The following is a 26,642-nucleotide window of genomic DNA, read 5'->3' as shown; positions in this document are numbered from 1 at the left end:
GTTAAGATTCTGTGCTAGATACCAAGTGAATTACAGGAGCTGACCTCGTTCACATCATACTCGAAGTCTTTAAATCTGGCGAGCGGACTCCGTTATCGTCGATGATGTATCTAAGTTTCGATACCGTAAAAAAAATTGGCTACGTTGCGGGGAAAGTGAGCCAGCGCCTACCTTGTGCTTGCGAAGCATTTAGGAGATGCAACATATCTTCTAAAGATGTTGCCGACCTTGCATTTGTCCTTCCTCGTATGGGGTATTCCTGTGCGCTACGGGCTTCTTACCAGATGCGACTGACGAAGAACATCGAAAAAGTTCAAGGGAGGGCGGTATTTTGTATCATCATGAAATACGAGAGAGCATCTCTCTGACATTATCAGATATCTGGAGTGGCACTCGTTAAAACTAAGGCATTTTTAGTTGCGGCGAGGTATTTTCACGAAATTTCAGTCACCCACTTTCTATTCCGAGTGCCAAAATTTTTTAGCTCTTCACCTACATAGGAAGAAATTAACGTCGCACGCAAAGCTTAAGATATTAATTTTTTCCCATGTGCTGTTCTAGAGATGAGAAATAGCACGAAAGTGGTTCTATACAATTTCTGCGAAGCACTTTAACATAGAATTGCTGAGTAATCACATGGATGTAGATATATGTCTCAAATATTATAAACAAAATCTGCCTTTCTGTTACACATTGTCGACACAGGTATAATCTCATCATTGAGCATACCGAACCTCTTGAAAATTAACAATTTCACATCCAAAGTATCTGAAATATTTTACTTTTTCTAATAAGCTGTTATTTAAATATTATTTTGAGTATATCTGACATACACTGTGTTTGTAAGTCACGAACTAATAGTCGACGAAAATATTTATTGCGCTAGGTCACCATAAGAAACGTTACACTGTCTGCGGAGTAATGAACATAGTTTATTGTGTTGTTATCCAAAGAGTTACAGCAAAAAGATACAATTTTTTAAATGGAACAATAGTTGTATCATGTACTGGAATCTGTAACACCAGCTGTGTATAAATCAATTTAAGTTACATTCCCATCACTTTTAGTTTGGGCGCTACAGTCCTTCAAAGTTTTAGGGGAAGATACCACACGCTGTGCATAATACATGGCTGTGTGGTGGGTAATGGATGTTCTGGTGGTGGGAAATGATTTAAGTGAGATGTTCAAATATGTGTCCATGTTCCTGACTGCACAATGCTATGCGCCTTCTAAAGGATCTGCGGACGAGATGTAATCGCCGGTGTCACGAAGCAACATGCGTCCTCGATGGGCCGTTTTAGATCATCTGGGGATGTGGTCTCAGTGACATAAACACGATCCTTTAGATATCCCCACAAAAATAAATCTAACGGTGTTAAATCGGGAGTTCTTGCGGGCCATGAACGAGGACCATGGCGCCCCAAGCACCTTCCTGCAAACCTGTTGTTTAGTTCTTCCACAACAGCACGCGCAGAATGGGCTGGGTGGCCATCGTGCTGTATCCACGTATGGAATCTTGTGTGTAGACACACATGTTCAAGGAAACCACTCAAACTGTCGACTATTATACTCACCTGGGAAGTAGTGTGGACCGATGATTTCATCCTCAAGGATTCCACATCATACATTAATAGACCACCTACGTTGACGGTCGACAGGTCGTACACAATGAGGATTGTCTGCAGCCCAGTAGGGCACGATGTGGCAATTCACTGCACCATAATCTGTGAACGTCGACTCATCAGAGAACATAACACCATGTAAAGACTCCAGCGTGAAATTACGCACGGCCCATTCACAGAATGTAACTCTTGCACGGAAATCGTTCCCATGCAGCTCCTGGGTCAGTGACAGGCGGTAAGGGTGAAACCTATGGCCGTATACTATATGCCACACAGATGAGAGACTGACACCAACGACTGCAGCAACGGCTCGTAAGCTGACATGAGGATCGTGGTGTACTGCAGCTAAAACAAACACCTCCGTCTCCTCACACCTTGCAGTTCTTCGTCTGTTACTACGGCGCATTACCAAGTTGCCTATTTCCCGAAATCGTTGTTCGGCACGTAAGAACGTAATGGCTGCCGGAGCTCTTCGCCTAGGACATCTCACGGCGTATGCCATTACTGCTTCAGTGGCATCCTGTCTTCACTCGCCGAGCATCAGCAATTTGTCAACGTACTCGTTGTTCGTGTGTGCCATCTTCATCCGATGTCGGTAACTGTGGTATATTGAGCCCCATTTGTTTGTGTGGCTCGAACTGTCGGGTATACGGCCGTGTGCGGCGACACTCGGCAGTTTAAAAGCACATCGAGGAAGCTTCTCGCTCCGTGACACCTGCGACGGTACAACTCGGCCGCACCACATTTAGAAGGCGCATTGCGTTATTGGTAGCGTGTGTGGTATCTGCCCCTGAAACTTTGAAGGGTTGTAGCTCCCAAACTAAAAGTGATAGGAATTTAATTTAAATTGATGTATACACAGCTGGTGCTACTGATTCCAGTTCATGATAGAAACAATTATTGTTCCATTTAAGAAATGGTATCTTTTTGCTGTAACACTTTGGATAATAACACAATAAACTATGTTCATAGCTCCGCAGACTGTGTAAAGTTTCTTATGGTGACCAGCCGCAATAAATATTTCCGTCGCCTATTATTTCGTAACTTACAGGGGCAAACACATTCAGTGAAACACTCTGTATATCTACCACAACGTTCTTTTTCTGGTTTTTCACAAATGTGTATTACGAGGATGAGATAAACAGAGATCTGAAAGGTTTGTATGGTTTGGTAGACAGCGAAAAAGAGATTCGACTGATATACGTCGACATAGTTCAATACATTCAGATGCTTCGCTTTGCGAGCTGTTGACTAAGTCTTTCACATAAACAATTCACAGATGACAGACAACATTTTTCATCAGGACACTGATTGTTCTTCAATATCTCATCACCACCTCATCACCGAGAGGTATTAAAAGTGCTACCTCCTGTAGAAAATATAATGATTTAACCGAAATTCCAATTACTCTGCTTGACCAATTTGTGTAGTGTACAAGGGAGTGTTGAATAGTAATGCCCCCGAATTTCTTACATGAAAACTCTTAAAGCTTTTTAAACAAAACAAACGTTATTACCATCTATATTTTTATTCTTGAGTGTGCATAATATATTTCTCTACGTAGTGACCCTGGAAACGAAGACATTTCCCCCAACGAGAAACCAGGTTGTTGACACCGTCACTTTGTTGACGGAGCCACAACCTCGCCTCTGCTTGTACCGTTTCATCACAATCAAAGGGAAGACATCGAAGATGTTCTTTAAGTTCTGGATACAGATGAAAGTCGGACCCAAGTCTGAACATTATGGTGGATGACCAACGGCAGCGAACCCAAGGCGTCGGTCGGGTTATTACAGATGTCGCAGTACTCGTGTGTGGTCTGGCATTGTCCCGCTGAACGAAAGGTGCTCTATGAGTGGACATATTTCGAATTCGAAGCTCTCAAAGCTACGTATCACACCGCAATGCTAGATGATGCAATTCAGAGCACTATAGCAGCAGGAGGCTGAAAACATGTAGAGATGAATGATAAAAAATTCGGAGGCATTATTTGCAGCACACGTTCGTATGAAATACGTATATCTGAAGATTGCATGAAGGACCTCATGATAATTTCACGGTATGTGGGATGTTCGGTAAGTATTTTTGTGCACATGTGAACTAATCGTAGCTGAAAGCTTGCAGCTAGGTAACAAGTTTCTACCGAAATGAATTCAGTGACAAGATTCGCTGGTGACATTGCTATCCTCAGTAAAAGCGAAGAAGAATTACAGAAACTGTTGAAAGGAATGAACAGTCTGACGAGTATAGAGTGTGGATTGAGAGTAAATCGAAGGAGGACGAACGTACTGAGAAGTAGCAGAAATGAGAATATCGAGACACTCAACATCATGATAGATTATCAAAAAATAGATGAACTTAAGGGATTCTGTTATCTAGACAGCAAAATAATTCATGACAGACGGTGAAAGGAGGAAATAAGCAGACTAGCACTGGAATAGAGGGTATTTCTGCCCGAAAGATGTATACTATTATCAAACATAGCCTTAATTTTAGGGAAAAATAGCTGAGAATGTTCGTTTCGAGCACAGCGTGGTGTGATAGTGAAACATGGGCTCTAGAAAAAGCGGAACAGAAGAGATTCGAAACATTTGAGATGTGCTGCTACAGAATAATGATGAAAATTAGTTGAGCTGATAAGGTATGCAATGAGGAGGTTCTCCGCAGAATCGGTGAGGAAAGAAATATAAGGAAAAAACTGACATGAAGAAGGGACAGAATAGTAGGGAGTCCATGATACTAGAAGTAGCTGTAGAGGGTTCAAATGGCTCTGAGCACTATGGGACTTAACATCGGAGGTCATCAGTCCCGTAGAACTTAGAACTACTTAAACCTAACTAACCTAAGGACATCACACAGCGGTCGTGCGGTTCCACACTGAAGCGCCTAGAACCGATCGGCCACACCGGCCGGCTGTAGAGCGAAAAACTGCACAGAAAGAGACTGGAACACACGTAGGAAAGAACTGGGCACGTACTATGCAAGTGTAACTCTGAGATGGAGAGGTTGGCAAAGGAATTCGAGGAATTCGTTCTGGGCCGTATCAAGCCAGTAGACTGATGACTCAAAATAACTGCAACTAATAGCGGTGCCCGTGGCCTACCAGTGTCATTGTAGGACGGAGTGTTTGGCAGCGCATGCGGTGCGCCTGGTTCCGCTACACGGTGCTCTCCTTGTGCTGCTGGCCCAAGGCGGCAGCGGCAACAGCGGCGGCGGTGCCAGGGGCAGGCGCGGGGGCGGCTGCAGCCGTCGCCAGCGGCAGGGGCAGTGGCAGCGGCAGCGGCAGCAGGGGCGCCGCCGTCTGGGTCTCGGCGTCCTGCAGCCGCGGGGAGGCCGCCGCAGAGCCCAGGGGGGCGGCGCCGGGGGGCGGCCCGCCGGGGGCGGCTGTGGCTGTCGCGGGCGCCAGCAGCGGCGCCGACGCGTCAGAGGAGCCGGGGGACGGCCAGCACGGCGCCAGCACAACCGCCTCCTGCGAACCGGTACCACGCTCATCTCGACTGGCCCCCTCGGTAGACGGGTACGGTCGTAACATCAAAACTTGGGACTACGAAGGGGACCAAGCGAAGGACTTTCGCTTCAAGGAGTGAGACATAACCGCAATGAAGTAATCAACGTGTCAGTGATGTTACTGAAAATAATAAATTCCATGAATTCTGCTTCCTTGCAATAAAAACAACGCATGATGGACGAAGATATGATGATATTAAAAGGCTGAGTTACACACATATAGAGAGCAATCTCCGCCAACGGAAGTCTACTCTATCTAAATAACTTTGTGATCTACAGGTTGCACTGGCAGGGGGCAGTTTTCTTGTGCAGACAGCCGTGTTCGACAAGGTTACGCATGTATGAAACTGAGAAGGCTTTCGTGGCCACTTGTTAACAACCCTCGTATTGGCTTGTCTCGGGTTCCTCAGCCGACGTTTATTTAATAATTTTCCTGACGTTTCACCATCACGAGTGATTGTTGATGTCAAAATTCATCCTGCATTGCTGGTGGTGAACTATAGTCACGCTCCCTTTCGCCCCAACGTCCGAGGTCTTTTCCATGCTCATAACCGCTGTGGTTCTTCCCTTGCTATCTGCAATTCGCCATTCTCTACAGCACGTGAATCCATCCGTTCACCTTAAGGCTTTCTTCTTTCTTGTTGAAGCTATTGTCCTGTTTGTGTATTTTTATAGCTTCCCTGAACACACGTCTGTAATATCTCTTCTCTACAGCAAGAACTTCCGTGTCGACGAATTATATTATTTGGTCGGTCTCACACAGTGCGTGCTCCGCCACGGCCGATTTCTCTAGCTGCCCCAACCTGTAGTCCCACTTTTGTTTGGTGATCCTGGGGTTCTTAGATCGTCCAGTCATTCCAACATAGACTTTTCCACGTGTACATGGTATTCGGTGTATTCCAGACGTTGCCAGCGGATACCTTTCCTCCTTTCCGATCTGAGACACTATTTGACCTTCTTTGCCGGTTTGTAAATAGTCTTTACACCGTGTCTGCTCAATATGGAGCGTATACATGTATCTCTTACATGCAACGCAACAAGAACGTGGCGCTCGAGAAAGAACCACGACTGGGTGGTGGTTCTCCCATTCCAATTTACTTGCTGACATGTCAGTCACATAGTTTAATCGAAGTATTGTATCAACCATAGGCCTTAACTTGAAGGGTAGTCTCCGAGAATGTACGCCAGAAACGCGCCGTTCGTGTGATAACGAATGTCTGGCTATGGTAAAAATGAAAAGAGATATGTTACAAAAGGATGCTGAAAATTCATTGGTAAGATGTGAGATGAGAAAGTCCTGTGCAGAATCATCGAGGAAAGAAATACGTGGAAGAAATTGGCTAGAGGAAGGGGCAACATGACAGAACATGACTTTAGACATCAGGGGCAATGGACATTGGAGGGGAGAACAGACACTGGAATGTATCCCATTAAGAACAGAGGACCTTGAGTGTCCCTACGAGAGGTGAGCACAAAAGAGAGGTTAACATCGAACCTATTTGTAGACTGAAGCTCTACAATAGAAGTGATTCGGAATAATTGCTGGGATCAGTTCTTATCTCTTCAAACGACGTTTATAGCTGTTACGACTTAATCACAGTACACTGCCGTGGTGTAAAGTAACAAATGGGAACAATCAGCCGGTGATGCATTTCACTGAGGCATATTAGAGAAACGTCAAGCTCCCAGGACAATTTAACGAAATGTATGCTGTGACCGTGCGCTACTGTCTGGAACCGCGCGACCGCTACGGTCGCAGGTTTGAATCCTGCCTCGGGCATGGATGTGTGTGATGTCCTTAGGTTAGTTAGGTTTAAGTAGTTCTAAGTTCTAGGGGACTGATGACCTCAGAAGTTAAGTCCCATAGTGCTCAGAGTCATTTGAACCATTTTTGAACTCTTCCTTAAGCTTCCTGTTGCTCTGTCGTCCGAACAAGACACAGCCAGGGCAAAACTACCACATGCGGGAAGAGGCGAGCTGGTGCCAATGCCATTGCGACTCACCACTTGCGCGAGTTCCACGAGCGCCACGGGCGGCGTTGAGGACTAAGACAACGACTTCGCCTCGGTCAATTGCCGGCCGAATACTATCCGCCAATGACCGGACGACAACGGACAGAAGCCTACTCGGAAGAGAGAAGAGCAGGTCTTGCCCACTTTGTTGTAAATCATCGTCCAGGGCCGACTGAAGACAGGGAACGTCGTTTAGTGAACAGAGAGGTGTTGTAAATTGCATTTGCTGGGTACTGCGAAGTTTACCTTCGATTATGTGTACTTAGCCATTCAGGCCCTTCTTTTGTGTTATATTACATGCAGTGTTGTAGACTTCATCATTTGACAAGTCACGAACATAAGGAAACCTTTTTAACTCATTTGCGTGACTTTGTTACTGATTTGTTGGAGTGTTGTAGAACTTTCCTTTCTGTTACGTGACCCTGAGGCTTAGCTGTGTAATAAGTGGCTGGGAGAAACTGTCTTAGCGGTGTACTGCACCAGAAGCCATTTCACGGGCTCACAAACTCGGCCTACCATAACAACAGTGGCAACTCGTCCTCCGCAGCGGTAGCGACGAGACCTTTAGAAAACTGGCGACGAGGGTTTACGAAACCTGTGGTTCCCCTACATAGAGTAAAATGCTGGCATGGTTCACTTTCACTGCTGACGGTCGATTACCCATCCTATCCGTAAACTATCCAATGCTTGGCCACCACTAATGACTTGGTCGTCCTGTAGACGTTAAACCCTATATTTTCCCCCTACAACCTTTCGAACAGAAACTGTCCTATTGACACAAACTAACTAGGCTTTAAGCAAGGAAAAGGGATCAGCATATGACATTATCTGTGCCTCATCTCTGTCCTGCTGTTTGTAACCCGCTCCATGGACGAACTATGCATGCGGCAAGTAAATCCGGAAAATATGTCGTCGGGAACGGTTCCGCGGACAAGCGTTTGTCGAGTCAGAGATGGACTAGTGGAGGCAACTTGACCCGAAATTAAGTCGGAACTCATCAAATACAGTGGAATGTCAGGTCTTAAATGGCTACACAGGATAATTGAAATGGCCTGGGAGTCGGGACAGGTTCCATCAGACTGGACAAAAGCAGTAATCACACCAATCTTTAAACATGGAAACAGAAAAGATTGTAACAACTACAGAGGTATCTCGTTAATCAGCGTTGTGGGTAAAATCTTCTCAGATATTGTTGAAAGGAAAGTGCGAGTATTAGTTGAGGACCAATTGGATGAAAATCAGTGTGGGTTTAGGCCTCTTAGAGTTTGTCAGGACCAGATCTTTAGCTTACGGCAAATAATGGAGAAGTCTTATGAGTGGAACAAGGAATTGTATCTATGCTTTATAGATCTAGAAAAGGCATATGACCGGGTTCCTAGGAGGAAGTTATTGTCTGTTATACAAGATTATGGAATAGGAGGCAAACTTTTGCAAGCAATTAAAGGTCTTTACATGGATAGTCAGGCAGCAGTTAGAGTTGACGGTAAATTGAGTTCATGGTTCAGATTAGTTTCAGGGGTAAGACAAGGCTGCAACCTGTCCCTACTGTTGTTCATATTATTTATGGATCATATGTTGAAAACAATAGACTGGCTGGGTGAGATTAAGATATGTGAACACAAAATAAGCAGTCTTGCATATGCGGACGACTTAGTTGTGATGGCAGATTCGATTGAAAGTTTGAAAAGTAATATTTCAGAGCTAGATCAGAAATGTAAGGACTATGGTATGAAGATTAGCATCTCCAAAACGAAAGTAATGTCAGTGGGAAAGAAATATAAACGGATTGAGTGCCAAATAGGAGGAACAAAGTTAGAACAGGTGGACGGTTTCAAGTACTTAGGATGCATATTCTCACAGGATGGCAACATAGTGAAAGAACTGGAAGCGAGGTGTAGCAAAGCTAATGCAGTGAGCGCTCAGCTACGATCTACTCTCTTCTGCAAGAAGGAAGTCAGTACCAAGACTAAGTTATCTGTGTACCGTTCGATCTTTCGACCAACTTTGTTGTATGGGAGCGAAAGCTGGGTGGATTCAGGTTACCTTATCAACAAGGTTGAGGTTACGGATATGAAAGTAGCTAGGATGATTGCAGGTACTAGTAGATGGGAACAATGGCAGGAGGGTGTCCACAATGAGGAAATCAAAGAAAAACTGGGAATGAACTCTATAGATGTAGCAGTCAGGGCGAACAGGCTTAGATGGTGGGGTCATGTTACACGCATGGGAGAAGCAAGGTTACCCAAGAGACTCATGGATTCAGCAGTAGAGGGTAGGAGGAGTCGGGGCAGACCGAGGAGAAGGTACCTGGATTCGGTTAAGAATGATTTTGAAGTAATAGGTTTAACATCAGAAGAGGCACCAATGTCAGCACTGAATAGGGGATCATGGAGGAACTGTATAAGGGGGGCTATGCTCCAAACTGAACGCTGAAAGGCATAGTCAGTCTTAAATGATGATGATGATGATGATGATGATAGATACACAGCATTGTCCTATTGTGTGAATATAATAACGAATGAGCAATCGTAAGTATGGTCTACGGCAGAACCAACACGCATCTTTAAAATAACCTTTCTCTTCGCAGACGGCTGAGAAATAGATTTTCTAACTGGCTTTGAGCACTATGGGACTTAACATATGAGGTCATCAGTTCCTTAGAACTTAGAACTACTTAAAAGTAACTAACCTAAGGATATCACACACATCCATGCCCGAGGCAGGAATTCAACCTGCGACTGTAGCGGTTTCGTGGTTCCAGACTGAAGCGCCTAGAACCGCTCGGCCTCACCGGCCGGCAATAGATTTTCTAGAGGATAACAAATATCAGTCATTCGAACCAGAACTTACGGAAGCGAAGCCGGTCATTTCGTGAGAATCTTTTGTACAACGGCAAGTTTTGCTTCATCCTTCACTTTCCATGCCCTTTTAGGACGACTACTACATATATTAATCGCATCACATCCTCCACACCTCAAACAGTGCTTTCTAGTCCAAGGATATAAGGAAGCTCTCAAAGTCAAATAACTTGCCAGTTACCACCCTCACATTTCCGTAGATCGGCGCTACCGTTTAAAGCATCACAAACTGCTGAAACTTCCTGTTTGTGACATCGTTACTGTGATAAAGTCATCACTAAACCAATTTAACAATAATTTTCATCGAGCCTTTTGTTACAAGTATTGCAGTATCAGTATTAGAAAAAGCGGCATACAGCAATTTTCTCTATCGTATTTACCATCTTTATTTTTGTGCATTGTTCCTTACCTTGTTCCGTGGGAAAAAAGGGTTTGTTGTATTATTTCGTTGCATTTGTTATTCTTTGTTGTGCTAAAGGATATCTTCAGGTGAGAAGTCGTCTTGAAACAAAATTCACTGGATCCATAGTTCACATAACTTCAATATGTGGCCTTAAGAAAGATTTATGGATGAAGGGCCTATGCCTCCCGGTCTTGCTATTGAGAAAAATCTGTGCTACTTCAGTTAAGTAGTGTACAGGCGTTGTAACCGAACCAGGCAGCTCTGTGAACGCCTAGCTGGGTGCTCACCGTCATGGGGAAGGTGTTGACGGCGCTGTAGAGGACGGTTTGCGCCGAGGAGTCCACGTTGACAGGGCGCGCCTCCACCACGATGTTGTACTGCTGCAGCGCCTTGTATGCCTGCCCCGGCAGCTCCGTCTCTGCAACATAACGGCCTCGCCACGTGAGGACGTGCCCAACACGGCATAGAAGAGTTCTATAGGGTTGTAGATGTCTGCACAAGGCAAAATGTCTCTCTTAAATGGCGTGAGTTCCATATGACCGCGGAAATCGCATTTCACCAAACAATTTTTCAACACTCACTTATTTCAGTCTTAGGAAACATCGTCTATGTAGCCAGCACTGTCATAGTTGAACAGACTCAAACACTGAACTGAATTAAGTTGACAGAAGAAGATTAGGATTGGGTATGGTACACCCCCATAAGGACATGCAGAGGGTTACCGACCTCCATTCTTCCCACGCGCCATTCGCCAATGGAACAGAGTAAGCGGGAGATCAGTTAGTGGCAACAGAAGTAACCTCCGCCATATATCATTAGTTGCCTTTCGGAGAATGCTGTGACCGTAGATGTAGGTATTTCATATGGAGCGTCTTATTCAATATAGTTTGAGTCTTCGTATCCAAATTTAAATTCTGAACTTTAAAAAGTATGCAAAGGTGCAACATAATCTTCAATGTGATAGAGTCTGCAGCTGGGATGAAGTTTTTGAATGGTTTCGTGATGGCCTCATTTGACGATCCCTTTACTTAATGTAGGACTGTACAGTTTCGGCCTTAGGCTATTTTCAAGTAACTATAAAGAGAGCGTTGCACATTGTATGCATTAGTATCATTTACGAGCTTAACATCAGAAACTTAAATACACTAAGGAAAGAGAAACAAATAAGAGCATGAACATTTTGGATTTAAAAATTTCAAGCGATATATCTGACACACATTTGATATTTTTCGTAAACCACCGGCACAATCAATCATGCCAACCGAGAGCATAGAAGATCAGTGATGCACAGACTGATCGACTGAGCACTGAAAAAATATAAAACATTGGAAAAGTCTCCGAAACGTGGCTATAAATAATTTTAAAGGGTACATTATTCATTTAAAAAAACCAGTCAAGCACACGCCAGTCTGGTGGATGAAGTAACTTTATTTAGACACACAAGAAAACTGAAATACTCAAAGTTTTATGCTGGACAAAAAGGAAGGAAAGTAGCAGATGAGATAAAGAACACATGACAATAAGTGACCATAACCCACCCACCTTTTGTGCACACTTAAAAGACACCAATCACAAAATACCTAATATTGACGAATCGCTACAAATATTACAGAAGTTACAGTAAGGCAAAATCAAGGGTGTGATGGAAGAAATTAAAATTTACATCCATCTTAAAGACTAATGAGACAGATTTTTCAATAAAAAGAGATGCCGGAAACTGAAAGTTCCGAGACAACTTTTTAACAGTTCTACGACGAAACCTAAAGAACGATAGAAAGTATGTTTATCACTATACGCATTTATGAATATGACTGTCAAGCAAAAGATCACCCAAGAAGAAAGCAGGTCATGGAAGGTTGCACATCATTTTAATGGTTTTCAGTACTGTTTCATCAGAGTACTGTGGTCTTATACAAGGCCTTTGTAACAGTTATTTAAAAATGACGTGCTCCCACAACAATAGTATAACAAATATTTTCGAGTTGTTCTAAGGAAAAAACAGACATATATTCACATCAATGATAAACCATGATTAAATATAACTGAGAACTGAGGCATACGTAGCTCAAACAGCGAAATTCTGTAAAATAATTGTGATCTTCCTAGTGTAAGTACGTTAAAAACTTCGACCTTGTATAGAAGAGCTTTGCAATCACGACTCAAAAGTATTGTACTCCTAAAATAGCGAAAAACTATTTCTAATTTACTGACAGTTACATTCACTCACAGGTGCAAGGATGGCATCATATATCACGAATAGTCTATAAAGTAAGTTTTAAACAGCTAGAATATAATGAAATAAGACTTGTTCCTATGTTAAACTTGTAAGTGATACTAATGCATCCAGTGTATAATGCTTCCGAAATTGCACAATCGTAGATAAAATGAAGAGAACGTCAGTTTAAGGCGTCACGAAATCATTCAAAGGCTACAATAGTTTGAGTCTTCATTTACAAATATAATTTGTTATATTTTAAAGTGTGTAAAGATACGACCCATTGTTCCAAAGATTGGACTGTCACCATAAGATTACTTAAACAAGAAATACTTATAGAACAAAGTTTTCAACTGTGTATCAGATTCTTTTAAATTTTTCGTTTCCGGACTATACTTATTTAAAGCGAATCCACAGAGTAATGAGGTAACACTTATTGTTAAGAGAAAACCACTTGCAACCAATGTGCTGTACACACTTCATATCGTTCCTTGTGTATACCTGTAATTTATTGTTCCGATCCTGATCACAACTTCCACAAAATAGTATTTTTATTTCGAAATAGAAAATTCTCTGACACCATTTTATCCATAACATATGCACATCTACTTCATTTTTTTCTTAGTTCTTTGATAATCTTTAACAGAAGCAGAGTATATATGTTAGTCTGCTTGTCGATTTTTGGGTTTTTACATCAACAAAACGCTTTGGAAGTCCATTAGTGTTAATATGAGATTAAGTGCATATATTCTATAACACATGGCCTCCTATACTACCAGTAGACAGAGATTTTAGATGGTAGTGCAGTCATCTGATAAGCGCCGTTAGAGGGACCGAAACAAAGCGTATCCTACTCCCGCTTCTTAGAGGCATCTGTGTACATGCAAGCGGAGTGTGACCGATATCTCTCATAAATTGCACTAATAATTCATGTCCATCCGTTACTTAAAATCGTCTATCATGTTTGACGCCACGGCTGTATTAAAGAAGATATGAAACGGGTACTGAAAATAAGCTAATTTGGTGTGCTGAGAGATTTTTGGTAAGATACTTTCCCATCTCCAGCAGCTTATTACCAGCAAAGGTTTCGGTTCGTGGATTTTAGTCAAATGAAAGAAGGCACAGCAGCTTTTTTTGAAGTCAGACACCTTGGCTATTCTCACATGTGAAGGAAGATTGAAGCTACTATCCTGGAGTTTTTACAGCACCAGAATTTAAACAGAATGGTGAACTCATGTCGTTACTATGACAGGTGGTCCATCATTCCCCAACATTTACTGACTGATACCTGAGTACTCATTTCGACTACAGATTTGAAAACGACGGTAACTGTTTTGTCATCCGGCTCACTGCCACATCTTATCCATGAGACCGGCAATTGGGTCATTTCAGTATGCAATGATCAAGAAAGTATTCATATACCCATCATTTTGTTGCAGTATACCTTCGCATCAGAAAAGTATTTGGCTCATTATCACACCAACGCTTATTCAGGTATGATTGATTATATCAGACATAAAACGAAATTATCTTGAATGGAGAGTCAGGGACAGATGTAGATGTAAGTTCGGGCATGCTCCAGCGAAAAGTGTTAGGAACACTGTAGTTCATGTTATACGAGGGGCGTTAAGTAAGTAGTTCAAAACTTTTTTTGATGAAAGTAGGTTGGCTCTACTCAGAATTGCAATATACCATTTATTTCGCAACTCTTGTAACCCTATTTTTTCATGTAATCTCCGTTCAGTACGACGCCCTCACGTCAACTTGTCAGGAGGACGTGTGTGCCCGCATAGTATCACTGTACTGGCGACCTCGGAGCCAACGTCTTGCTGCATCAATAATATCCCCATCATCCAAGCACAACTTCCCGCGGAGAGCATCCTTCATTGGACCAAACGCATGAAAGTCGAAAGATACAAGATCATGTATAAAGTTTAACAGTCTAGTAAAGTATTGTGAGCTCCCCTCGGATGCCTTGACTTGTGTGAGGCCTTGCATTGTCATGGGCTAGCAGAAGTTCGTTTGCATTTCAGTAGCAACGAACGTGCGAAGTCGTTTACCCAATTTTAACAGCTGCCTGCGGCCAGCTGGCACTTGGGAGATTGAACATGCTGCACAGCCCTGTTCTGATGATGACAGACGCCTCGCCCAACGAGTTACCGTGCTTTTGTTCAGTGCCAAATCTCCGTAGGCGTTCTACATGGGCCGATGAGTATGTACGATGCTTTGGTGTTCCGCCAAAATCAACTCACAGACAGCTGTTTGGTTCGAACGCACCTCCGTTACAGGCGCTATTTTGAAGACTACTTTCAGCCCCGCCACCTGCAACTTCATGAAACAATAGGGGGTGAAGCAGAAATATTCCATGATGTACCACAACCAATTTTGCATTTATTTCAACCAAAATTGGGCGAGAAAAAATGTGTTGCATGACTTATTGAACGCCCTTTCTACATCAATGACCTGTTCTACAATATTAACATCAGACTTTCTGCGAATTATGCACCTATCTAACATAAAGTATCGTCTGAGAAAACTCTGCACAATTATACACAACTACACCCCAGAGTAGAGCCGATTTTCATAGGTTCAAAGTGTTATAGGGACTGGTTAAATTAATTTCATTAATACTGCAGACCGGTCAAATGTCGTACGAAACTTTTTCTTTATTTCACATGTTTCACTCACATGACTCTTCCCCTGTTGGCAAGTGCCTGCGCTCACTTAATTTATTTAAGCATTCAGAAATCGTATCAAAACACAGAAGCTTAATATCCTATGGTTAAAGGGTCAATAAGTGAAAATTCAAATCATTCAGTTCATATTAACAGTTGGAATTAAAGATTAGCGGCGAAATGCAGTGGAATAATCACATAGGCTCAGTCATATGTAAAACAAATGACAGACTTTAGTAGGACTGTTCTTACAAAACCCTTGGTCGAGACATCCTAGCATTCTGCTCAAGTGTATAGAATCCTTACCAAATAAAGTGACAAAGGATACTGAACACAGGGGCGGAACGATGTGTCAAGTTTGTTTGACACACGGGAGAGAGTTATGCAAATTTTAAATAACCTGAACTGGCAGACATTTGAAGGTAGATGTCAACGTTCCGGCGAAAGCCTATGTAAAAGGTATCTAGAACCTCTTCCGACTGAGGGATTAGGGAATATACTACAGCCCCAAATTATTGTTCCTACAGTCGCCGTGAAGGCAACATTAGACTAACGACAGGGCGCACAGTGGCATTTAGGCAGTCGTTCAACCCGCGCTCCAAACCCTAATACATGGCACTAACGGGAGTACTACATACTATGCACCTCACTTCACAGACAGCTGATGCGTGTAGATGTGAGTACAGGCAGTATCTTGGTTTGGGGAAGTGCGACACATGTTGGCACTATAGTTGGCAGTTATTTACCTGTTTTGAAATTCAGACAGTTATTCAGAGAGCATGATAAACTCAGACAACATGATAAATTCAGATAACATTATAAATAAATGATTAACTAAAATGGGTGTAGACAATAGGAGAGTGGCATTGACAGGAGATTTCATTCCAACAACATAAAGCAACTAAAACACAGAGATTGTTGCTTTACAATACATCTTTCCATTTACGAACTGTAGTTGGGTGTCAAAGATATTAGCCGTTGTGGATCACTACTCCCTCCTACCCAGTCTGCAGATGGACGTGATTTCTACTTTCTCCCTCCTCTGTAGTATTCCGTAAGTACAAGACGGCAAAAATGTCGCAACACAAAGAATGAGTTGGCAGAAGTGTTTCTACATCTGAAACATGATATCTGCGTATTAAAATTTCGAACAGCCGCATAAGAGTACCACCACTATGAGGATTCAACTAAGATTTGCTTTAAATACACGCATTAATGGTCGTGATTGTTAGTTCGTTGCCTTTGAGAGTGGATGTGGTGAAATGATGTTAGTCAAAAATGCCTATAAGACGACAAAGACACCATTATCAACACCTCACTGAGTTTGAACGATATTGTGTAATATGGCAGTGAGAAGCTAGATGTTTATTCTCCGATAGCAAATGTGTTCTCGACGTTTCATTATCTACATGAAATTTTTCTTGGTGTTACAAAGCTTTTCGTCAGTGTAGGCCTATGTATGTATGTTTAAGTTATTAGCTTTCGGGACTCACCAATTCAACCATCTAAATAGTGAAACGCCACTTCTGACGACACGAACGTAAGGATAACACAGCACTCGGTCCTCGAGCAGGGAAAATCTCTGACCCGGACGGAAATGCAATTTCTTTTTATCGCATCCGTTCTATTATTCGGTTTTTTCTGCACAAACTGACGCTTTGCGGAACAAAATACATTGCGTAGTGTGACCGAAGACAAACTTAATGAAAACTTAATTTTAGTACACCAAATCTTTCCTATATAAATGTCATTTTGATTCTTATAAATATTTCAGGCTAAAATTAAACCGGTCGTGTCCTTCTTGTTGAAGACAGTTTTCAAGCATTTTTCTGTAAGTCAACAAATGTTTGATCCAACATCACACGACCAGTTTCTGACACCCCCTAATTAACTGCCACCTCTTGCTAGGCTAAGATGCGGGTAGTGTAAGTAGAGATATGTGATTGTAGGTTTCCTTATAACGCATATACCACCGCAAATGGACACATCGCGGGATTTAGCTTGCGGAAGGATATCGCGATAACATGAAACTGTGTTTTTTGGGTACTCGTCCACTGACGATTGTGAACTGCGTTGGATATACACATTTTAACTAGTGAGCTGACGATATCTTCTCGCATGCGGACGCAAGAGGCTCTTGGCATTCAAGCATAAAGTAACACTTGATGCCAGTTTCACCTGCTATGATGACAAGAAAATCAGTTGAAAAACCGTACAGTTACATGCTCTTAATGCTGACATTTCTTGTCAGTTTTATGACCTTTCTCAATGCTTCAGTAATGTAAATTTGGGTTATTGACTTCCTCACTTCAATAAAACATCTCGGTAACTTCTGGAAATTCATTGAAGCACTTTCATTCAAATGGTTAATCCCCTGTTTGCTCGTCAACTGTTGGTGAAAATTGTTAAACAAAATGCAACGTGTATGGATGAGAATATAAATCCTGTCGCAAAATTATGCCCCTGATACACGTCTTAAGCGTAATCTTAATTCCTGTAGAGCCCCGTGAGTTCCGAATGATTGCTTGTCATACCCTTATGAAACCTTTAGAAACAGGTCGCGGCCCCTTCATAGTACTTCTCGTTGTTATTACACAATGAACCTGCCTGAGGATTGCATTGCTGCTAGGATCGGTATCACGACGCCCAAGGCAGAAATACACCCAAAAAGCTACTGAGCTGCCGCGGCATACTCACCACTTTACACATAGGCGTCAGATGCAAATATGCGGTGCTCTGCTACACACATACTAGGTGTTTCTAAAACATGAAGAGCACATTTACTTCTAAAATGGATCGACTTCCGTAACTCTGGGAGAACTCAAATTGGAGCCTGACGCTTTGCTCACTCCTTTTAGGGTGTTTTAGCCTTGCATACAACCTCACGACGTCTGTTCTCAATGACCGACAGGGTAAGAGAATTACAGAAGTAGAAATGAGCTCTTGTGATGTATCAGCAGCACTCATATCGGGCCTTACCGTCTGCCCCTTCGTGTTGTCGGTGACACTCACTAGTGTGTGAGTTCTCTGTCGCCTTGCGCAAGTCTTTTTGTTCACCTAATTATCAATAACCTTCCTGACAATATTCTATAGTATACTGTTGGTATAAATTACTAAGAATGTTTCTGTAGACGAACAACAGGAAGTAATGTTATTAAATCTTGTTCAGTTCCTCTGTGATACGATTCATTCTCTCGTACAGTCAAACTGCAATTTAACTCTATTATCTGAAGTACTTTTACAATAAATGCACAGTTTTACATAAAATGTTATCTTTGCAAACAGACGTTCTCGCACTAGTTAATGAAAAAACAATATGTACTGCTCCAATGCCTTACTCTTATTTCATATTTTCGTTTCCTCTTGATGGTTAACATTACCAAGGATGTTAAGAAGCTTTTTGTATTAGGTAATATTTCACACATTACTACTCGTTCGCTTAGAATAGCACTTTATAATGTATGTTGCAGTTGTAAATCGTGACTTATATGAAATCTTTTCTTTATTATAATGGCAAAAGATCTCAAATGTCGGCATTCATTTCGAAATTTGGGCTGCATGTGGATCAGAATCAATGAGTGAAAATATGGAGCCACAGTGATGCCGTTTGTATAAGAATAGATAACCTAGTGTTATGATGTGGTTGTTTGATCGTAGTCATCATCGAACGGATGTAGAAAAATGGCAAAAACATTCGTGAACACCGGCGCTTCACGATGTCTCCACAGTTAGACAATTTTCATTAGATATATCGGAGCGTTTCGCATGAGACTATAACTAAAATTTTATGACACCTTAGGTTATCGTTGGTTACCAGACATCCTTCCTGAAAACTAAAAAACTCAACAGATGCCTGATTCTAGGGTCTCACTTTTTCCTTGCGATGTGGAATGAGCAGGGCTACGTGACAGAAACGTCATATGTGAAAAGACGTGTTTATCGAATCAACAGCGAGACAACACAGTAGACTATGACGCTTGAGCGTAACGCCCCGCCTTAGAAAACCAAAGTGACGAGCTAAATTAGGTCATCTAGTAAGGCTATTACTGCCATATTTGGGACGGTAGTGGAAGAAAATGCATGACCTCAAACGTGTAAGCATAATTTACTTACATGATTCAGTTTGCTACAAAACTTATTTCCTCTCCCTTTGTGAGTTTGTAGTCGTGCTTCAGGTAACATTTTCACAGAGAGTGACAAGGAAAGGTCTCATCAGATACAGCAGTTTTCACATTTCAGACAGGAAATAACTATAACTCATCCAAAAAAACAGATTAAAGTTTTCTATAATATAACGGAGGTAAGCTTCGTATTTCACCTTTCCGTACGGATACAAGCAAAAGAACATTTAATGCTTTTTCTTTCCATTTACTCTGCTAAATCCTGGTGTCTATCACTATTTTCTCTTCCACTATGTCTAGCTAAGGCAGACGTATTCTATGGCTTACGTTTGTGTGAGCTTTGACAGCAAAATGTTTTCATCGCCACGTTGTTAACTGGGACAATGTGAGTTCTGGGATGACAGTTATACGAGCCAGGAAATACCTGTACGCCTAGCGAACGCAGCCAGACGCGTTAATTACGTGACCATGCTAGCACTAAAGAATATTATGTACAGCTTGGTCCAAACGCTTGTAGTACCATTGTATCTTTTTTAGTTTAAGTCAACTTGTTGTACCTTTAGCTATTCTTCATCTTAGCTGTAGATGTTGCAACGCTTATAACTGAACCGGACTAGTGGCTTTTTCAATTTGCGATTTTAACGCAAGTGTGTATTTAGGAAGTTTGTTGTGTGCTTCCCATCTACGTAACATATTATTGTTTACCAAATTTTTCGAAATCCCTGGACAATAAATAGTACGTTGTACGAAAAACCCACGAGTTTCATGGAGATACTAATCTTCCGAATTTTTTGCCTGGTCGTCTCGTCAAGATGCTCAGAGGTTTTCTGCCATTATATAAATATTTTGGGCTGAAAAAACGGAGCCCCCTCCACACGAGTGCTTGTTGCATATATACGGACAACATATAACTAGAAATTGATTAAATCGAGTTTACATGAGGATGACAGCATGAAAAACGTAAAAAATTAACATAATATTACCAAAACAAAACCTGACTGGATTTCTCCCGTCATGCGTATCCAATGATAGCAAATGCTATTTGGAACCGAGGAAGGTGGCGCAATGGTACGTACAATGGCGTCACATTCGGGAGAACGACAGTTCAAATTCTCGTCCAGCCATCCAGATTACGATCGGTAAATGGGTCCATTAAACGGCGCGATGGTTGCTTTGATAATGGCAGGGCTGATTTCCTCCCCTATCCTTTCGTAATCCGAGCTTGTGCTCCGTCTGTAAAGACCGCGTTGTCGATCGGACGTTAAATTCTAATCTTCCTTCCTTCCACCTAGAGATACGAATCTGAAGATTTATATACACAGCGTGCATGGAAAGTAATCCATGATTTTATTAAGCTGATATTTTAAGTAACTGATATTAACAAAAATATCATTCTGTATTGAAATCCAGGCGTCACAATCTAAATCCATCTGTATCTGTTTCGATTGATATAGGTCAGGCACTTCAAGAAGTTGTTGCTTTTAACTGACATAACAAAGCTCTACGTTACTACACTACTTGTACACTGCGAAATGAATGAAGTTGATAGTTCTTCCTGCAGGTAAAAATCAGTCATTGTATGTTCTCATTTAGCTTTCTTACTTTTAGACGTAACGATTTACACAGTTCCTTTGCCTCGTTTCTAATTGCTTTGAAAATGGAGATGTAATTCTCAGAAAGCTTTATGGAATTAAACTTATTTCATTCTTGAATGATGAATTTCTTCCATTATACAAAGGAAATAGCAGTTGTGGGATCGGAGCATCCCACCACAATCTGAAAGAATCTCAGATCTTTTCCTTAAAACTGTTTATCACGAAGTGGTATATTGCTTCTAAATCGGGTTTTAGTGATTTCCCTACAATACCTTACCACGAATAATAAATGGTTCTCACTACCAATAAAGTTTAGCAACGGTATGCACAGTTTGTAAACGGGAAACATAAAGTGAAAAGTTAAATCATATGATGACAATTCACGGAATAAATCTGTAATATTCAAAAGGGAAACACTTCCTAATGTTCTGCAAAATTATATTTATTTGCCCACTAACCGGCTTTCGGCATCTCCAGGTACAATGGAATGTCGCATACACAGATAATTGCGATGTTCGATTTACATAGACATCGTTTGTACAGAAGGTACTAAGACGACAAAGTGTTTTCATAAAAACAAGCAGAATTACATTACATAATCGATGCTGCTCAAACGTGTGTAAAATCGCATTACGCCAGTTACAAAGCAAGTATTTTCATGGACGTTTTCAAACAAATTTTCTTATAGAAGGAATCACTGAATTGTAAAATTAAGTACTTGTTCAGATATTTCGCTGATGTGCTGCCGTTGTGAACCGGAATCACTAGGCAATTACATACATTACTACAGCATTTAACCTCACAAAATCAGAAAATTCAGTTTACAATGGAGCTGGGAGACTGTACTATAAATTTATAAGACTTTTATATATATTAGTACAAGAAAACACGTATTTATGATTTACAGGAAAAGCATAGCTGCTGATAATACCAGAAAGCTCCAAGCATCCACAATGTCACAAATTTCAGTTTCCAATTAAATGGCGCATTGCCTCCTACCTATTCCATTATTCAAATCAGCCTTTCAAATAGAATTATAAATCGTCAAACAGATCGCTTCCAGCAATATCTATCTCTGTCCAGATTGATGATATTGTACGAAAAAATGAATAAAATTACACCACGTCTGTACGCCAGCCAACAGCAACCACTCAGTAGTCACAAAGTCTGTTGCGAAATTCCATATATTTGCAATATTTTATACAATTTCGCAAAAAAAAACTCGCCACTACAGACCTGTTTTCGTTACAAATACTAGATTCAAACTGTAAATTCATTTTATTTCTTATATTTTTCTCCTAATTTATGTTCACATAAGAGCTTTGTTTATTCCCTTCTTCAGTCAATGTATTTATTGTAATGTTTTTCCATGTAGACACTTTGTAATTTTTGTGTCCTCTGTACAAATAATGTCTGTGTAAGTCGAACATCATGTTTATCTGTTGTTTGTGACATTTAGTTGTCACCTGAAGTGGACTAAGAAACCGAAAGCCGGTTCATGATCCAATAAATATAGTTTCTTAGAACATTTGTAAGTGCTTTCCTTTTTGGTATTATTATCATGTTCTGCCAAGCATCGACGGAAAAATTAACTGTAACATCTTTAAAATGAATGGTTTGAAATTAAATACGAGAGTTCAAGTAATCTTATTCAGTATTGAAACTGTGTGTAACATTACATGAGAGCCATCTTTTAGGTTAGAGAACCGAAGAGCCTTTAGTTAGATTCAATCATATACCAATCTAGTGCTTGCTATCTATCTTTGAATGCTTGTAGGTGCGAAGGTATACTAACTGTATCGTCGTTGGCCACCGACTGGCAAAGATTGTTATCGATTGCTTTTAACATGTTTCATCCGTGAGAGAATGTGAACTGTGGTACGTTCACATTCGTAATCTTCCAAGAACTCATGCTGATGAAATGTAGTCAGACATATTTTTACTCGACATTTCAACTGTATAACGCTTTAATTTGGTGTCATCCGGTACTACAAACTTTGTAAATCTCTTTTAAGTTATATGTCGTCATTTCACAAGTGGCTTCTTTAAGATAAGATCGCTAATATTTCGAGTTATATCCATGCGGCGGTAAAATTAAATTCTTCGATAAGGCACGGCAACTTGAGAATTCAGAGCAGTGCCTACGTCTGGTGCTCCAAGCATTACGCAGTAAATCTCTAGGCGCTGTCCTTTAATCTCAGGAAAAGACAAACACCGAAAGTCTTGCCTCTGTTTCGTGGGGCGCTTAATGAACAGCTGCGTTTGCAACGCGATGCCTGGAACCGGGTAATCTCACGAGAAGACAAACATTGAAAATCTTCCCACAGCATTCGCAACCCTTAATGAGGGTGTCTCCGCTTGCATTAATCAATAAACGGGCTATGAAAGAACTTGGTGCGGTTTAGCCCCTCCAATGGGATTTCGTACGCGCTTCTTGAAGAGCCTCTGAAAGGAAAGCTGGTCTGTCGAAACAGCAGAGAAAACGACCACAACAGTGGAGTGGAAGACATTATCACAATCGATCCTAATACGCCGGTTGTGTGAAATGGTTGTGGAGCATTTCCTTGAAGAAAGGAGGGGACAGTGAGCTGAGAATTCGCCGCGGCTTGGAGAATCGTTGATTTCTAGCGGTTGTGGCAGGCGGCGAAGTTTTCGGTGGGGAGGAAAAGTTGGAACTGTGATCTGTTTTCGGGAGTCATTTGCAGATGCGGGTGCAGTGCTTTCGCCGGGAAGGAAGAGGCAGTTGGCGTTAATTAGAAGCTGCGGTTACGGGGGTGAGAGCAAAGCCCAGAAGTGGAAGGAGGGCTGAGCGCCAAATTAATGCCCGGGTTCGGCTGAACTGAGGAGAGCAGTAATGCGCGAGACATGGCTGTCCCAGTTAAGGCAGTCAGCGGTCATGGGAAATATCTGAACTGAAATGAAGGGGTGTGGGTGTGTTTGCTGCGCAGGGATGATCCAGTGAAGGTGTGGATTCTGCTGCGGAGGACTGGTGGGACCACAAAAGTGGAAAAACGTTGATTTAAAGAAAGCAATAACTTCGCGCTGTCGCAGCTATAATGCCAAGTGTATCAAACAGCTACGGAATAAACTATAGAGCTTAAAGTGTGGTTGTATTTTTTTAACTCTATTTGAATATGTTGAGTAAGAGGAGCCCTCTCATAAAATGTGTATAAAATAGCCACTTATCTATAGCGCTTTAGCCTATCGGAACGAATTCAGAGATGATCTTTAGATTGCTTTGAAGTGACTTCTGGATTGGAATTTAAAATGATATACAATAAGCAACAATTGTATTCTGTAATTCGTTCTTTACATACTACAAACATATGCTCGTGAACCCATCACGTACTGATTAAAGTAAGAAAACTGAAAAACGTTTTTAGATTGAAGGGATTTTCTGTTTTTCCTTTTCAACGAATCATTTGAAGAAGAGGACAGAGACTTTAGAAACTATGATTCGATTTCGTATTTTGATTTCTTAAACAAGTATTAGGTGAAGCCGGTAATGATTAACTAAGTGTCCTGTCTCTCCAGACTTTCTTCGCGAGATATATGGACCTGGTAGGATACCACAACTAGGTGTGATGGAGGCATGGTTCCAATACTGTTCAGAAACCGGGAGCAGAACCCTACTGATCAAGACTCAATGTTAGCAGATACATTGGTTCCTACGATATTTATTTCAGCTTGGTGTAAATGGTAAAAGCACTACTGGTAAGCTGTCGGCTGTGAGATGTGCTGCTTTTCTGTTTTTGACCTGCTGAGTCTCCACTTGTCTGCTTAGTAAGACCATTTTTAAATAATCGTCTGCTGTACCCTACTAGTGACGTTTATTTATGCGTTATCCTTTTTCCCTTTTACATCGTCCAACGTATCTAAAGTGAATACTAGTTCGTCATTATGTCTTACGCTTATAAACAGTGCAGAAGAAGAAAACTATTTTAGCTCGAAAATAAAATATCAGCTGTAATGAGCCCTGACAAAATGTTAGTACCTCCTGGTACCGAAAACGGTTCATAACAGGGAGTGTGTTTGCTGTGCCTAAATTGGGTTTCCATTATAATAAGATATTGGCTCGATTACGTCAACAAAGCCGCAGAAAACAAGTTATGTAAATGTGAATATGGCTACATCCAGTGGAATTTGCAGTGTTTAGAGACGAAACATATTTTACATGTAAGATAACAATAAAATTCAAGCAGGCATTTGTAGAGCCAAGCTTTATGAGAAACAATTAGGCCATATGCAAAACCACACACAAGATACGAAAGGGATCTGAAAAATAATCTGTGCAAAGTACACCTTATTGAATTAAGTATCCAGGTATGGTGATTAATTATAAAGCTCAAAGTCTTTAGGTTAAACTGAAGGGACTGTTGTTTACCGCTATCTGAAAGGATTAATGAGACACGTACATATATTTTCTGCCATAAAACAGGTATTTTGTGTAGTAATAACTGTACCTTCTCCTGAAATTAGAAAACAGATGCCTTAAATTTAAATAACAAGAAAGGCGTATCAGGATGTTCCTCAACGGCATATTAAGATGAAGATCTAACAAAATACAGCCTACCAAATTAATACTGATATTTATCTCACAAAGTACTTAACGTTTAATGCTAATGTAGTAGCTCTTCCTAACAGCATCCCATATGAGCAAAACAGTTAAGGCTTTTCCTGTTGTTACACATACTACAGGTGCTTGAGCTATGCATGGCTCTGTTTATAAAGAATATCTCGATGCAGTCGTATAGTTGAGTTACGAACGTCTGCTTTCATGCCCACAGCTAATTCGCAGGAAATACCACACTGTAGCTGTGACCTTGCCGTCCGATAGTATGTGAATCTTCTTACTTTCTACAGAAATCATTTGATTAATCTTAACCACCTTCCAGACTAAAGTAATATGTTACACAAGTATTTAAATGTAGAAATGTGATAAGTATTCGTTTTCACTCAGTTCATTTACTTTAAACATAAGTAATAGTTGGAAGAAAAATAAATAAACCAGCATTCTTGCGCAAGTGTGCTCACGATAAATGACAACAGATTGCCTTTAAATGTTATTCAGACAGTTATTTATACCTTCTTGACAGAGTGTCACTTGTTTCTCATTCTACTTTTGTGTCCGCAAACACACGCTACTGACCTCTTTTAATTAAGCAAACTTTTCTAAGAGCACCTGCGGTCAACATTTCAATAAATTTGCTGGAAAAATAGCAAAATTGTTCATTAAATAAATACATCAGCGTGACAAAATACGAGGTTTCCATGCTGTATTCATTTGCTGTGTTGTGGCCATTGTGACGTTCTGAAAATGATTTTCACAATGAAACAGATATAGAAGATGTCGTAAATAAATACAATAAAATAGATTAGATATGTAGCTATCAGGAATGATACCTATAGTAGAATGCTATCATCTGAGATAAAGTTTATTGAAACTGCATGAAGTGATTAAAAGTTGTTAATTCAGAGGGTCCTTGTGAAAATGTTTATTTGTTGTGAGATATTAACGTCTGTAGTTTTAAAGATACTCAGATACCGTTCTGCCAATGGATGTGCCTTACTTTTTCTGAGATCGCAAATGTCTTCAGATTGTATTAATATTTGATTTGAGTTACTGTCAAATCT

At 41.0% G+C, this 26,642-nt stretch overlaps 1 protein-coding gene across 1 annotated transcript in view; it reads right to left on the bottom strand.

Annotated features, from left to right (window-relative positions):
* Positions 1-4,779: 4,779 nt before the first annotated feature.
* Positions 4,780-26,642, bottom strand: part of LOC124776747 (tropomyosin-1, isoforms 33/34-like) — a 128,637-nt gene continuing 106,774 nt past the window's right edge. Inside the window, exons 3-4 of the mRNA XM_047251875.1 lie at positions 10,690-10,820; positions 4,780-5,091 (exon numbers count right to left, since the gene is read on the bottom strand). Coding sequence (XP_047107831.1) covers positions 4,780-5,091; positions 10,690-10,820 — 443 coding nt within the window. The remainder of the gene's footprint in view (positions 5,092-10,689; positions 10,821-26,642) is intronic.

The sequence above is a fragment of the Schistocerca piceifrons genome, chromosome 1 (assembly GCF_021461385.2).
Source record: "Schistocerca piceifrons isolate TAMUIC-IGC-003096 chromosome 1, iqSchPice1.1, whole genome shotgun sequence".
Classification (NCBI taxonomy): domain Eukaryota; kingdom Metazoa; phylum Arthropoda; class Insecta; order Orthoptera; family Acrididae; genus Schistocerca; species Schistocerca piceifrons.
This window is presented reverse-complemented; position numbering and strand designations above follow the sequence as displayed.